The sequence below is a fragment of the Myxine glutinosa genome, chromosome 5 (genome assembly GCF_964187855.1).
Source record: "Myxine glutinosa chromosome 5, kmMyxGlut1.1, whole genome shotgun sequence".
NCBI lineage: Eukaryota > Metazoa > Chordata > Myxini > Myxiniformes > Myxinidae > Myxine > Myxine glutinosa.
The window spans coordinates 165,986,734-166,003,332 of NC_136265.1; the positions used below are offsets into that span (position 1 = coordinate 165,986,734).

The 16,599-nt window shown below is 48.3% G+C and overlaps 1 protein-coding gene across 1 annotated transcript in view; it reads right to left on the reverse strand.

Annotated features, from left to right (window-relative positions):
* CAPN15 (calpain 15) overlaps positions 1–16,599 on the reverse strand; it is a 31,224-nt gene that overhangs the window by 13,989 nt on the left and 636 nt on the right. The window contains exons 2-5 of the mRNA XM_068115653.2: positions 7,268–9,029; positions 6,869–7,074; positions 6,392–6,575; positions 5,921–6,132 (exon numbers count right to left, since the gene is read on the reverse strand). Of these exons, the coding sequence (XP_067971754.2) occupies positions 5,921–6,132; positions 6,392–6,575; positions 6,869–7,074; positions 7,268–9,029 (2,364 nt within the window). The remainder of the gene's footprint in view (positions 1–5,920; positions 6,133–6,391; positions 6,576–6,868; positions 7,075–7,267; positions 9,030–16,599) is intronic.

Here is a 16,599-nt window from a genome sequence, read left to right on the forward strand (position 1 = left end):
GACAAGGTGGAAAAGTTTCTGTCAACCCTCGACTCTGATTCTGCAACTGGACCTGACAGCATCAGCCCACGGGTCCTAAAATCCTGTTCTTCCGCTCTTTCACTCCCTCTCTCTGTTCTCTTCACCCTGTCTTTTGCTCAAGGTCATCTGCCATCTGCTTGGAAATCTGCCAACATCACCGCTTTGCACAAAAAAGGTGCAAAAACAGATCCCAGCAACTACAGACCAATCAGCCTTCTCCCAATTATCAGCAAAGTCATGGAATCCATCATTGCTTCAGATATGAAATCTTTCCTCTTCTCCAATTGCTTGATCTCTGATCATCAATTTGGTTTCAGACCTGGTCACTCTACTCTGGACATGCTGCTTCTGCTTTCTCAACAATGGATGGAGGTCCTCAATGCCAAACAGGAAATTAGAGGTCTCCCTTGACATATCATGTGCCTTCGATACGGTCTGGCACCCCGCTCTGCTCACCAAACTCTCCTCTTTTGGTATCCATGGAAATCTCCACGCATGGCTGGCGGACTTCCTCTCTAGTCGTAGTCAACGTGTGGCCCTGAATGGGTTTCTCTCATCTCCTCTTCCTGTTCAGGCTGGAGTTCCCCAAGGCAGTGTTCTGGGCCCTGTGCTTTTTCTGGTCTTCATCAATGATCTCTCTGACTCTCTTGAAAATCCTCTCTATCTCTTTGCTGATGACTCTACTCTCTGTCGCTCCATTCTTCATCCCTCAGATCGGCAGTCTGCAGCCTCCTCACTCTCTGCAGACCTGGACAAAATCACAGACTGGGCAAACAAGTGGAACATGTCTTTCAATCCTGACAAATCTCACACTCTTACGATGTCTCTCCGAAAAGACTCACTGGACAACCCTCCCATCCACTTTCTGAATAATCCTCTCCAAGAAGTTCTGTCACTCAAGCTTTTGGGTCTCACTAACTGCCATGATCTTTCCTGGGAAAACCACATTTCAAATCTGGCCTCCAAAGCCAGTCGCCGACTGGGCATCCTCCGTCGTGCGAAGTCCTTCCTTGGCACACCTGAGCTCCTCACCACATACAAGGCTTTCATCCGCAGCTCAATGGAATACTGCTCTCCCCTCTGGGCTGGTGCTCCTGCCTCACATCTAGCTCGTCTTCACGCTGTTGAAACCAAAGCATTCAGAATCATTGGAATCTCCCGCGATGAAGCTAACTCCAAGGGCCTCTCACTCACTCACCGCAGGCAGGTTGGTGGTCTTTCCGTCTTCTACCGACTCCTCTCTGGCCTTGCCCCCCCAGGTCTCTCTGGGCTCTGTCCCGCAAATATTCCTACAGGTCGCACAAGATCTGCCTGCAACCCTCTTATGGTTAAACTGCCAAAATCAAGACTCTCTGCTCACCTTCACTCCTCTTTTCTCCTGCCTCTGGAACAAACTCCCTCACTCTCTTCAATCCCACTCCACCCTCCAGGTCTTTAAAACAGCTGTTCACCACCATCGGTAGAAGACAGAAAGACCACCAACCTGCCTGCGGTGCGTGAGTGAAAGGTCCTCGGGGTTAGCTTCATCGCAGGAGATTCCAATGATTCTGCAAGCTTTTGTTTCAACAGCGTGAAGCCGAGCTCGGTGTGAGGCAGGAGCACCGGCCCAGAGTGGAGAACAGTATTCCATTGAGCTGTGGATGAAAGCCTTGTATGTGGGGAGGAGCTCAGGTGTGCCAAGGAAGGACTTCGCACGACGGAGGATGCCCAGTCGGCGACTGGCTTTGGAGGCCAGATTTGAAATGTGGTTTTCCCAGGAAAGATCATAGTGTAGCAGCATAGCAAACCTGTTGTGCATTTTGTGATACAAGCACCAAATTTGGTACACTAGTAGACTATCATATTATGAAAAGATCTGGATATTGGGCCATCTCAGATTCAGAGATTTGATTTTTGCAAGATTTCGATTCGATTGGGATCGAAGAGAACACCTTCTTCGTCTTCTGTACAGTGAAGTTGCCAGCCCTGAATTCTCTGGCTACATCTGGGTGCTTCATTGGGAGTGCAACCGTGTCCCTCAGGTGAACAGGGACCCACCTGGCATAGTGTGTGTGGTCTAAGGCATGGAACCATGGGACCAGTTCCGTCAGGGCATCAAGGTACGTCGTGAATGAAGCCTGCCGCAGAGAACGCACGTAGACCAGTACCAACATCTCTAGTTCCAGCACAGTTGCCCAGTACTGAAAGTTGGGAATGTCTTCTCCTCTCTGGTGACACCAGTCTTCGAACTCAGGCAGGTCTTCTGCATCATCTGCATATGTCATACAGTGGCGTTCATACGCACGGTGTTGCAGGATGTGCAGTGCCGCTGCAGTGATTTGATGAGCTCTTCTTGTGCGGGTGACGTGGGCAGCTCGTAGGAAGGAGTCGGCCGTCCCTGGCGTTGCAATCTCAGCTTGCAAAATCTGCAAAAATCAAATCTCTGAATCTGAGATGGCCCAATATCCAGATCTTTTCATAATATAATAGTCTACTAGTGTGCCAAATTTGGTGCTTGCATCACAAAATGCACAATTCTTTTGAATATTTGGGCTAAGCCGCCCCACTATCATGGCAGATAGTGAGACCCAAAAGCTTGAGTGACAGAACTTCTTGGAGAGGATTATTCAGAAAGTGGCTGGGAGGGTTGTCCAGTCGGTCTTTTCGGAGAGACATCGTAAGAGTGTGAGATTTGTCAGGATTGAAAGACATGTTCCACTTGTTTGCCCAGTCTGTGATTTTGTCCAGGTCTGCAGAGAGTGAGGAGGCTGCAGACTGCCGATCTGAGGGATGAAGAATGGAGCGACAGAGAGTAGAGTCATCAGCAAAGAGATACAGAGGATTTTCAAGAGAGTCAGAGAGATCATTGATGAAGACCAGAAAAAGCACAGGGCCCAGAACACTGCCTTGTGGAACTCCAGCCTGAACAGGAAGAGGAGATGAGAGAAACCAATTCAGGGCCACACGTTGACTACGACTAGAGAGGAAGTCCGCCAGCCATGCGTGGAGATTTCCATGGATACCAAAAGAGGAGAGTTTGGTGAGCAGAGCAGGGTGCCAGACTGTATCGAAGGCATGTGATATGTCAAGGGAGACTGCTCTAATTTACTGTTTGGCATTGAGGACCTCCATCCATTGTTGAGAAAGCAGAAGCAGCATGTCCAGAGTAGTGTCCAGGTCTGAAACCAAATTGATGATCAGAGATCAAGCCATTGGAGAAGAGGAAAGATTTCATATCTGAAGCAATGATGGATTCCATGACTTTGCTGATAATTGGGAGAAGGCTGATTGGTCTGTAGTTGCTGGGATCTGTTTTTACACCTTTTTTTGTGCAAAGCGGTGATGTTGGCAGATTTCCAAGCAGATGGAAGATGACCTTGAGCAAAAGAGAGGGTGAAGAGAACAGAGAGAGGGAGTGAAAGAGCGGAAGAACAGGATTTTAGGACCCGTGGGCTGATGCCGTCAGGTCCAGTTGCAGAATCCGAGTCGAGGGTTGACAGAAACTTTTCCACCTTGTCAGGAGGAAAGGACACAGAGTCCAGGAGCAGCTGGGTACGACTGGGTACGGTGGGTACAGAGAGGGATGGGTTTGGGACACAATATTTAGAGGCAAACACAGAGTTGAGGCATTCAGCTTTTTCACGTGTGGAGTCAGCCGTGTGGCCATTTGAGGTGAGGGAGGGGATGGAGGGGGAACAAACACCAGAAACAGATTTGACCAGACGCCACCAGGATTTGGAAGAGGGAGACAGATAAGAGAGTTCGGTCCTGAGACCGGAGAGATATTGTTTCCTGGCTCTCCTGAGGGTGGACACACACTTGTTTCGGGCTTTGTGAAAGGAAATGAGATTTCCTTCCGTTGGATTTGCTTTCCAGGAGACGAAAGCAAGTTGTTTCTGGGCAATAGCCTCACCACAAGATTCCGTGTACCATGGACGGGAGGAAGGGTATGACAACAGAAGACGAGATGGGATAAATCTGTGCATGAGAGAGAGCAGTTTGCTTTGGAAGAATTCCCAGGAAGAATTTATGTCAGAGGCAGTAGAGATGGGAGACCAGTCCAGATGATTGATGGCTGCTTGAAGACCGTGCCAGTTGGCCTGAGTGAAATGCCAGACTCGTCGACGCTGAGGAGGCTCTCTGAGAATGGTCAGAGAGATGTCCACTTTAACAAGCACATGATCAGAAGAGCCGAATGGAGCAGAAGAAGAGCAGCAGACATTTTCAGGGAAGTTAGTCAGAACCAAGTCCAGAAGAGAAGATGCTCCGTTGACTGAAATCCGGGTCGGGAAATTGACAGATTGTGTCAGTGCCAGTGAGTCACAGAAGTCCTTTGCTGAAGAGCCATGGCTGGTGGGAGAGGTACCCACACCCAGCCAACTGGCATGGTGACAGTTGAAATCACCACATATGAGGAAGAGAGAGTTGGGATGGGTAGATAGAAGGTGGTCCATATTCTCAGACAGCGAGATGTAGATGGAGTCATCACTGTTTGGTGGACGGTACAACACACATATGAACAAAAGGTGGGAGCGAAGGGGAAGCCGTAGCCAAAGGTATTCCTGGGGGTGAGGTGGAGAGAGGGCAGTGCAGGGCGAGTGAGGAAGAGAGTTTTTTATAAAGATAGCAACCCCACCTCCAGGACGAGGCTCAGGTCTATCATACCGGAGGAGGGAGTAACCTGGGAGAGATTCCAAGGAATCAGAGACATCATGAAGGAGGAAAGTTTCTGTTAAGCAGATCACGTCTGGTTTGTTAGAAGCAACCTGTATGGAGAGATCAGTCAAGTTTGAGCGAAGGCCCCGGATGTTTGATGTCCATACTGTTAAGGAAGAGGAAGGGGGAGCATCGGATACAGAACAGGGGGGGGGAGCGGTAGGGTAAGGGTAAGATGTAGGGTAAGATGTGGAAGAGGAGGAAGAGGTAGGGAGAGCTGTTGAAGGTGTGTCGGAGATTACAGAATAGCTTGGAGAAAGGGAAGAATGGGGCAGACAAAAGGTTTGATGGTGATTGGGAGAGGCGCAGTGAGGTGTTATTTGACGAGGGGGAAGAGCGAGGCAGAAGGTTGAGGGAGATGAAGGTGAAAGTTGGAAGGGGGAAGAAGCGGGGAGGGTGCTTTGAGGAGGAGGGGTGAGAGGGGAGTCTAGGAGGGGAGGAGCGAGGGAGAGTCTCGGAGGGGAGGAGTGTGGGGGGAGATTTGAAAGGAATGGGTGATTGGGAAGATTTGGTGGGGAGGGGCAAGGGGGAAGATTTGAAAGAGATGGGTGCTGGGGATGATTTGGAGGGGAGAGGCAAGGGGGTAGATTTAGAGGGGAGGGGTGATGGGAAATGGGATTTTGGGGGTGATGGGATTTTGAAAAATGTACGATTAATGGGAAACGAACATTTATTGCAAAATGAGTTTCTCGAGACATTCGAGTCAAAAATACATTTGAGGACGCTGGAGAGAGGATGGAGTGCTGGAGAGTTTAGGGAATGAATGAAAGATGCACTATAAGAGATGGAATTTTTTTTTGGAATGAATAGATTTGGTGAGCAAGTCGAAAGCATCCTTTTATAGAAGAAGAAGAAAAAGGTGTTATAGAATATGACCGAATACAGGTCTTCAGGGGTCAGATGAGACATTTTTCCGGAAAGACATCCGGAAAGTAAACAGAGACCGGAAAGTAATATAGAAGGAAGTTGAGGACGGGGAAGACCGAGAAAGACTTTGCTAAAGATGGTCGAAGAAGAAATGCGGGCAAAGGGGTTAACAAGGGGAGATGCAGAAAATAGGGCAAAATGGAGAAGATTGTCATGGGGTCTGCAAGGCTAACCCCCACTCTAGGAGGGAAAATGGCCTTAAAATGACTGTTGTTGTTGTTGTTGTTGTTGTCACTCATTCTTCTAAATAACAATTAAACATTGTTGACTAACTCACCCAGCCTCCTTGGAACTCAGCAGCTTTGCCCACACCAGCTCTGTGTCCACAGGTTCTGCTTGGTTCGGCTGCAACTGTACGCTCTCGCAGGGGGCACCAGTGAGCGTGGCCAGGCCTTCGATCGAACGACCCGCTTGGAGGGCATTGTACGAGCCGTGAAGCTTTGCCAGGGCCTTCTCAATCAGCGGCACCCACAGCTGCTTCCTCTGAGCCTGTGGAAGAAATATTTACAACAAATTCCTGAGTTCGCAGGTTGAAAGTACTTACTTGGACAGGGTTTGGCAAACTTCATTCTTACAAGCCAAGGAAAGAAAACGTGAAAATGATCTCAAGACCAGTATACAAGCCAATGGATCTGGGGCACATGTGGTCAAAGCGAGCCCCAGGTCTCATCCAGTTCTTGCAACTTAACTTTTTCAAACATCAATTGCGGAATATATAAATTGCAAAAGCAACGTGAAAATGGCAAACCTGCGAGAACAGAAGACTTCCGTTTTCGTCACATGGGAGGAGGTCGTCGACAAGGACTGTCTTCCAAACTCCATCTTTACACAGCCGTACTTGGTACACTCCCTCTGCACAAACCTGCCGCGTCACCATCACACGTTCCACCCTCTCAGGCTGCTCAGCCAACACTGCTAGCGCACTCAGGAACCTGTGATAAACAACAAAATGAAGCAATTAGAAAGGCAACAAAGAAAGAAAGAAATAATAATAACAAAGCGAAGACCAAAAATTTGGAATCCCCTATTATCAAGCTAGCTTTTTGGACAAAATAATCGCACAAATGAAGATTATGACATCATGCAAGTGCAAAAAACCATCATGCAAGTAAATTTTTATTGAAAGCAAATTATTTAATGGGACACTTGTGCCCAAGATGCTCAGGTGATAATGACCAATTCAGACAGGCAAGAGAGGAGCATGTGATGTAAGAAATGCCTTTACCAGCAGTTTCCCAGCAAACCCTGAGAGATATCATTCGGTCGAGGTGTGCGAAAGACGACCCATCTCAGGCTGGCTTCGTCCAATGGGCTCAGTATCTCAGCGGGACGCCGCCAGCACTTTACCCGCTGGGCAACCGTGTGCTCCAAACTATAACCGAGTGACTTTATGACTGGGGGAAAGCTGTCGTCAACAAACTTTGTACCATCCTGGAAAGAAAACGTGTTTAATAACAGACGATAACAATAAGGAAGGAAGATTAAAAACAAAAAAAAAGATAAGCTCCTTTCACATGCCAGTCATATGTACCCTTGTACCAGTCAAACAATCGAGTATGACACAATTTGACACATTCACACACATTCACACACATATACACACATACACACACACACCGTTTACCTTTCCACAGAAAGAAACCATGTTTTCCCACAATTTTCTAGCATGCTGTTCATCGTTGTTCCTCTGCGCATCTATGTTTATACTTTCTCTTCTCCGAAGCTTTTGGATGTGTTTTGAACGACTTTGCTCTTTGGACCCGCCACAGACAACACAGTCCGCCACGCCGGTGTTATTCTTCAGTGTGCAAACTCTACATGTCCAGAGATCTTTTGCATCAGATGATGTTTTATTGGGCGTGCTTCCTTCTGCATTGCATTCGGTGCAGCGGGAGTCATTTGCGTTGTTGGCGTGCGTGCACCTGCAACAACTCCACCCTTTGTCTGCGGAAGTACTCGGCCGTTGACCGCGCTGCCCACATGCAGCACATAGTCCGTCTCCAATGGGGTTCTGCAATGTGCACCTAGGACAAGACCACAAGGTAGCTCTTGGCTTTGGCAGAGAGGTCGGGGGCTTGTACTTCACTGCACCCACTGCCAAATTGATCGAGCTTCCAGTTCTTGGCGTCTCGCACACCGTGCAATGAGATGCTCCATCTTCATTTAACAGTGTGCAAGTGTGACATTTCCAATTTGAGGTGTTTGTTTCTAATGTCAAGTTGTTGTTTGGTTTATCACGCATCGGATGTGTGGCAACCTGTGGCACTTGCTTGTTGGGTTTTGCAGAAATGTTGACCAAATCTTGGCAATCATGCTGTTCTTTCGTATCTGTTACTTCTGAGGACACTATATGTTCCTGTTGGCTTCCAATTAAAGAAGCATCAACCTGAAATTGCTCTCTCAAATCGGTACCAACTTGCTCAGATGAAATGGGGTTAATTAAAGAACTCTTTCCTTTGGATGGAGTATCAGAGAAGTCTGCCTTGCAGTTGATGAACTTCAGATGCTTGAACCCCATGGAAGACTTTGAATTTAGATATTCTTCAAAGTCTAGTAATCGCTTGCTCCGTTCAGGATCGGTGGAGCTCGAGTCTGACGTACCAAGGTCCCCTTCATTAGGGACCATCTCCTTCCGCATTCTTGGAAAGTTTGCAGGACAAATGGAAGAGGAGGTTTTGGCAAAATCAAAAATCTCCCGAGGAGATCGCACCTCAGGGTCGGGCCCAGTAAGGTCAATGACATCACACAGCTGTGACAAGGAGTGACATTTATGTTGCCTGCCAGAACGGGAAAACCCATTTTTTCCAAAGATATCTATTTCCGGTACAACTATGGCTGTAGGCAAGGAGACTTTTTTAGGAGCTCTACAAATAGAGCACGTTCTATCCACAGTGTGGTTCTCAAATGTGCACCTGCAGCACGTCCAGGATTTATCGGATGAAGATGGAGTACAACTTGGCGTTGCCGACACGCTCCTTCTGAACACGCTTTGCTTCACTTGGTCTGCAGGTATGTTTTCCATGCTATGTGATGAAGTTGTTAAGCCACACTCTTCCTTTTGTGGCAGTGCTACCACTATGCTGCTGGACGAAAAACCCGTAGGAGGCAAATCCTGTGAGGTGACGCTTTGTGAAGATTTGGTTACGTCATGACAGGAGTCGGGAGTGAAATCTGTATTCTTGTTCTGGCAGTTTGGAGAGAGAAGGCTATCATCCATTAATTGAATGTTGCCATTTAGGGCACAGCTGAGCCGCAATATATTGTCGAAATTGCATTCTTCACGAGGGCTTTCACAAACTGAACACCTGTTCATTTCTGCAGTGTTCAGCAACGTACAGCGTTTGCAAGTCCACTGGCTGCCATTGGTCGAGGAAGATCCACCAAACCTAGGAAACAAAAAGAAAGCAAAGCAATAACTACAAAGAGCAATCACAGGTTGCAGACCGTCACCAGGACTTGTTTTGTGTGGTGTTTGTGTGGTTTTGTGCTAGTGCTGTACCCAAACTTGAACAGTAGCGCTTCTGAGCCGAGTCCGGGTCAGGCTGTCAACTCGGAAAATAACTCGGATAGTTTTGTCACATGAAATGAAGTCATCGCAGTATTTTGCACATGTGCGTGGTAGAAATGTGCGCTCGTGTGTGACAGCACGTTTCGAAGCAAAATATTACCATAACTGGCACGTCACTCAGTAGAGAGCATACCTCCGCCTGGTTGGCCATAATCAATGTTGAAGAATCACTTTAAAAATTATACGAGCCGGATCCGGATCCGAATCTTCACCAAAATTGAATTGATTCTTCCTTATCACACACACAACCTGTCCACCAAGTTTCATCCAAATCCGACCATAACCTTTTGAGATATCCTGCTATGTATAGCTTTTGTCCCGATCTCGCAATGGTGAAAACTCACTTCGAAAAATTAAATAATTCTCATATCGGATAGTTTTGAACTGACAGCGCCTCATACACTGGACCAAAATTGACCACCTCACGCCCCGGGCAGAAACCGACAGCGCTTCATACACTGGACCAAAATTAACAACACCTCACGCCTTGGGCCGAAAGTGACAGCCCCTCACGCCCTGGGCCAAAACCGACACTCTTCACGCCCTGGGCCGAAACCGACAGCTCCTCACGCTCTGGGCCGAAACCGACAGCCCCTCACGCCCTGGGCCGAAACCGACAGCCCCTCACGCCCTGGGCCGAAACCGACAGCCCCTCACGCCCTGGGCCGAAACAGACAGCCCCTCACGCCCTGGGCCGAAACCGACAGCCCCTCACGCCCTGGGCCGAAACCGACAGCCCCTCACGCCCTGGGCCGAAACCGACAGCCCCTCACGCCCTGGGCCGAAACCGACAGCCCCTCACGCCCTGGGCCGAAACCGACAGCCCCTCACGCCCTGGGCCGAAACCGCCAGCCACTCACGCCCTGGGCCGAAACCGACAGCCCCTCACGCCCTGGGCCGAAACCGACAGGCCCTCACGCCCTGGGCCAAAACCGACAGCCCCTCACGCCCTGGGCCGAAACCGACAGCTCCTCACGCCCTGGGCTCGAAACCGACAGCCCCTCACGCCCTGGGCTCGAAACCGACAGCCCCTCACGTCCTGGGCCGAAACCGACAGCCCCTCACGCCCTGAGCCGAAACCGACAGCCCCTCACGCCCTGGGCCGAAACCGACAGCCCCTCACGCCCTGGGCCGAAACCGACAGCCCCTCACGCCCTGGGCCGAAACCGACAGCCCCTCACGCCCTGGGCCGAAACCGACAGCCCCTCACGCCCTGGGCCGAAACCGACAGCCCCTCACGCCCTGGGCCGAAACCGACAGCCCCTCACGCCCTGGGCCGAAACCGACAGCCCCTCACGCCCTGGGCCGAAACCGACAGCTCCTCACGCCCTGGGCCGAAACCGACAGCCCCTCATGCCCTGGGCCGAAACCGACAGCCCCTCACGCCCTGGGCCGAAACCGACAGCCCCTCACGTCCTGGGCCGAAACCGACAGCCCCTCACGCCCTGGACCAAAACCCACAGCTCCTCACACCCCAGACCAAAACTGAGACGAGCAACAACGCCAATTTATGAACTGCGTGTTCTCCTTTAGGAACAAAAACTGGAAATTCTCAAACTACACTCACTCCATAGATGGGTTTCAGTACTGATAATGCAGTGCTCCTACACATTATTGGTTGGCAAGCTAAACAAGCGAGAAAAGGTAAAGAAGACTCAACATGGCCAAATAATTAGCATAACCTTTCATTGTAGGAAGTCAGAATAACGAGATAACCATGTAATTTTGTAGAGCTACTAATGCTATCGTTACGAAGAAGTGAATAGAACCAACAGTTGTGTGTTAACTCTTACACGAGCCTCAACTTTGTATCCCCCCAAAAAAAAATAGGGGGAGGGGGATGGGGAGGGGGGAGGGGCGGAGGGGGAGGGGGAGGGAAGAGGGGGGAAGGGGAGGGGGGAGTGGGAGCAGGGAGGGATGGGGAGGGGAGAGGGAGGGGGAGGGGAGGACGGAGGGGGGGAGGGGGAAGGGGGAGGGAAGGGGAGGGCCAGTCAACAATGACGTTGCAGTTTTCATGGTCGGAGAGCAGCACAACAATCGCGACATCGTCCTGCATCTTCGCAACAGCACAAAGCGGCTTTTGGAGACTCACCGATCCTGTGACGCCCTCCAGTACCGGCGTTGCCGGGCGGGGGAAGGGAGACCCGTACATTCGCCCTCTCGACTCAAGCTCACTCGGACAAAAGCCTCGCACAAAATACACCGTGAAGGCCCAATGGCCATGTCTATGCCACAAATCAAGTACGTGAGCGAGTCGGGCGCACTGAATTGAAAATATATAGAACGCTCATACTCTGTGAAAAGTGAAGCCGCCGTGTCGCCATCTTGGTTAGCACGACTTGACCAACTCGCTTCGCGGATCTCGTTTGTTTTGAACGTGTGAATTACGTGCGAACGCGTAACTGTGAGTTTATGGCGGCAAGGAACATCACGTGATCGCTCTGAGCGAATCAGCGTGCTGCTCTGCCACCTGCTCAGATTCCGTGTATAATATTCTTCGCTGAAATGCGCTGAGGTAAATATGAATAAAAAATATGGATCTCGTAAAGATGAAAGAAAAAAAAACCTATGTGGTGTGAATGGCAATGTTCCTCGCTGAAATGTGAAAAAACGCAATCGCTTTTCGCTCTGAAATACGTGCGAACGCGTAACTGAGTTTATGGCGGCAAGGAACATCACGTGATCGCTCTGAGCGAATCAGCGCGCTGCTCTGCCACCGCCTCAGATTCCATGCATAATATTCCTCGCTGAAATGCACTGAGGTAAAAATATGGTAAAAAAATATTATGAAATTTTTTTTTTTAGGTCGGCCATGTTCTTCCCAGGCTCAATGGCCATGTCTATGCCAAATATCAAGCACGTGAGCCTCTCCGTTTAGGAGTCTATCGGTAACATTACACACACACACACACACACACACACACACACACACACACACACACACACACACACACACACACACACACACACACACACACACACACACACACAGTGTTTTATATATTTGGGTCACTTCACCAGGTTGGGTCACACTGTAACTTGGGCATAATTCATGTATGAAAGGGGCAAAATATCACAGAAAGTGTTTTCTGATGTAAACCTGTTTGTGCTAAAAGGTGTGTGCATGCTTGTATATCTCATGAACAAAACAAAATTTTCGAGAGAAATACTATATTTCATATTTGAAAATCATGCTGGTGCCCAGAGCAAAAAAATGGTACCAAAGTGTGACATTATTTCTGTGATATTCAAATTTACATTTCATGAAGAAAACGTTTAGACAATAATCAGCAATACTCATGAATAGTAAGTAGGTCAGTAGCACAGACGTGAGTGTGCACAAGTCTGAACATCACATGTCCTGTCAGTGCACAAATCATGTAATCCCGTTGTGGGGAAACATCGACGTAACACATGGTGTCCATTAATAAAAATCCTTGTTACATCGATGAACCGGCCCCTTATCAACAGCCCTTATGACATTCGTAGGTCTAGGCAAGTTTAACTACTTTAATTGAGGTGGTTATAATACAGGGAATGATTGTATGAAGTTTTTCTGAAACGTTTTTTTTTTTTTCCACCAACTCATAAAAAGAATATTTGCCACGTGGGTGTCTTGTTGATTTTTGTTACGTCGGAGTATTTCATCATCTAAAGAATAAAATTCACACCTTCTCCGGAAATGGTATCATTCAATGATCGTAGCGTGAACATCTCTACTCGATATCAGACGACTTTCCTGGCATGATATTGGGTCGTTTCCTTGGAAGCGGCATCGCTAACTTTAATCAGATTTAATCAGATTTAATAATCAGTTAATCGTCAGAGACCGTGATGAAAGTGATTAACTGACACATTAGAATATCATTTTTAGACCTTTCTTTATAAAGAAATGTTGCATAAAAGATTCAATAATTTGTGAACAGGCAAATTAATACATTTTGTTTTCCTTAGAAGCAATTTTTCCATTGATGTTGAAACTTTTATGTTAATGTTTTAATTTCATTGAAAAAGCCACAATAAATGGATTTTTAAATCCATTTTTCCTCAAAACACTGGTTTGGTTCCTTGAATCTTACTATAATTCACCAAATATCCTTCCGTCTGTTCGAAGGTACCGCAAAAACGGCTCAATCGATCGCAACGATATTTTGGGTGGGTATTCCTGGGAACCCTGGGAGTAAAATTGGCCATATTGTTTTTCCAATTTTTCCAAGTTTTCCAATTTTCCAAACACGATGGAATAATAGCCGGCGAAGTCGGTGTTGTGAATGAACGCATACGTATTATGTTAAAAAGCCAGATTTTGCTGGATCCCTTGAGAATTTCGAAGCTTTGACGCACCAAATCGCTCAATGGAGGCCGCCATCTTGCGGATGCGGAAGTATGCATAACAAATTGAAAAAAGTTCAATAGGAGTTTGTTTCACCCGTCTTTTTTTGATTCACAATCTTATGCACCTCTAATTTGTAATTAAAATACTTTAAGACCAACCTCGGCCCGCACGGGTCTGGTTATCTTCAACGAAAATCGTCACCAAACACCGGAACCAATGAGATTCGAGCATTTGAAAAAATATTTCAAAAACCAAATCACTCAATGGAGGCCGCCATCTTCCGGATGCGGAAGTATGCATAAAAAAATTGCGAAAAAGTTCAATAGGAGTTTGTTTCACCCGTCTTTTTTTGATTCACAATCTCATGCACCTCTAATTTGTAATTAAAATACTTTAAGACCAACCTCGGCCCGCACGGGCTTGGTTATCTTCAACGAAAATCGTCACCAAACACCGGAACCAATGAGATTCGAGCATTTGAAAAAATATTTAAAAAACCAAATCACTCAATGGAGGCCGCCATCTTCCGGATGCGGAAGTATGCATAAAAAAATTGCGAAAAACTTCAATAGGAGTTTGTTTCACCCGTCTTTGTTTGATTCACAATCTCATGCACCTCTAATTTGTAATTAAAATACTTTAAGACCAACCTCGTTCCCCGGGCCCACACGAGCCCTGGTTATCTTCAACGAAAATCGTCACCAATAACCGGAACCAATGAGATTCGAGCATTTGAAAAAATATTTCAAAAAAGCTTTTTACCACATTTCGGAGGCTGAAAACGGCGTCAAATATTCTAAAATTGACGAATAATTATTTTTTAGAAATCTCGCGGCCGTAGGGGATAGTTTTTCGCGGCCGGAAATATCCGAAGTTGAGACGGAATTCACCGAATTAATCAAGGAAATTTTATAAATTTTAATCTCATCCAGAATGCAAATGGTGTCATTTTGAACTAGGTACGGTACCTACTACACCTACCTACTACCAACTACCTAACCTACTGATGCCATAGTGATGGGTAAAATAGTGGCAAGAGGCTTTGGCTTCGCCGGCTCATTGCGGCTTTGCAGTAGGGTACTAGTATTTACCGATATGAACAGTGATGTGGCTTTTGTTGAAATTCTACAAATACTGTTTATTCTACATACCAGGAGAGAGTAGATCGACTCCTGACGAACTCTTCCTATATAAACGTGCGGCTCCGAAGTAACATGGCAGCGTGTGCAAAGCGACTGAGAAACAGGTGTAGCGGCCGCTTCCGTGTTACAGATTCGGCGCGCTCTCTTCACACATAAACGTGCAATTGAGAAAGACGTGCAGCGGCCGCTTCCGTTTTGCAGAATTCAATCTTTTTTCAAAATGGGCGCCATGTACTGTTCATATTTTGATGATTTGCGTGTGATATGATTCAACGGATGTTTATATGAATCGTTTAAAATAAAAAAAGACTTCAATTTCTGATATTTTGCCTTTTCATTTGGGCTTCCCAATTGAAGCCCCGCCCATAGGGTGGGTACCGTTGCCAGTGGTTTTAATTACATTAACCCCCTCCCATAAGGTTATGTGACAGTGACTGAAGAGGGAGAAATATGTATGCAATAAAAATTTACAGGAGCAAAACGTGACGACGTGGCGATGCGGCGGCGTGGGGACGCGACTGCGCAGGGTTTGCGACTGCGTGGCGATGCGGGGACGCGACTGCGCGGGGTTTGCGACTGCGCGGGGTTTGCGACTGCGCGGGGTTTGCGACTGCGCGGGGTTTGCGACTGCGCGGGGTTTGCGACTGCGCGGGGTTTGCGACTGCGCGGGGTTTGCGACTGCGCGGGGTTTGCGACTGCGCGGGGTTTGCGACTGCGCGGGGTTTGCGACTGCGCGGGGTTTGCGACTGCGCGGGGTTTGCGACTGCGCGGGGTTTGCGACTGCGCTGGGTTTGCGACTGCGCGGGGTTTGCGACTGCGCGGGGACGCGAATGCGCGGTGACGCGAATGCGCGGTGACGCGAATGCGCGGCGACGCGACTGCGCGGCGACGCGACTGCGCGGTGACGTGACTATGTGACTATGTGGTGACGTGACTACGTGGTGATGTGACTACGTGGTGATGTGACTACGTGGTGATGTGACTACGTGGTGATGTGACTACGTGGTGATGTGACTACGTGGTGATGTGACTACGTGGTGATGTGACTACGTGGTGATGTGACTACGTGGTGATGTGACTACGTGGTGATGTGACTACGTGGTGATGTGACTCCGTGGTGATGTGACCACGTGGTGATGTGACCACGTGGTGATGTGACCACGTGGTGATGTGACGACGTGGTGATGTGACTATGTGGTGATGTGACTACGTGGTGATGTGACTATGTGGTGATGTGACTACGTGGTGATGTGACTATGCGGTGATGTGACTGTGATGTGACTACGTGGTGATGTGACTACGTGGTGATGTGACTACGTGGTTATGTGACCACGTGGTGATGTGACCACGTGGTGATGTGACCACGTGGTGATGTGACCACGTGGTGATGTGACCACGTGGTGATGTGACGATGTGACTACGTGGTGATGTGACTACGTGGTGATGTGACTACGTGGTGATGTGACTACGTGGTGATGTGACTACGTGGTGATGTGACTACGTGGTGATGTGGCTCCGTGGTGATGTGACTACGTGGTGATGTGACTACGTGGTGATGTGACTACGTGGTGATGTGACTACGTGGTGATGTGACTACGTGGTGATGTGACTACGTGGTGATGTGACCACGTGGTGATGTGACCACGTGGTGATGTGACCACGTGGTGATGTGACGATGTGACTACGTGGTGATGTGACTACGTGGTGATGTGACTACGTGGTGATGTGACTACGTGGTGATGTGACTACGTGGTGATGTGACTACGTGGTGATGACTATGTGGTGATGTGACTACGTGGTGATGTGGCTACGTGGTGATGTGGCTCCGTGGTGATGTGACTACGTGGTGATGTGACTACGTGGTGATGTGACTACGTGGTGATGTGACTACGTGGTGATGTGACTAAGTG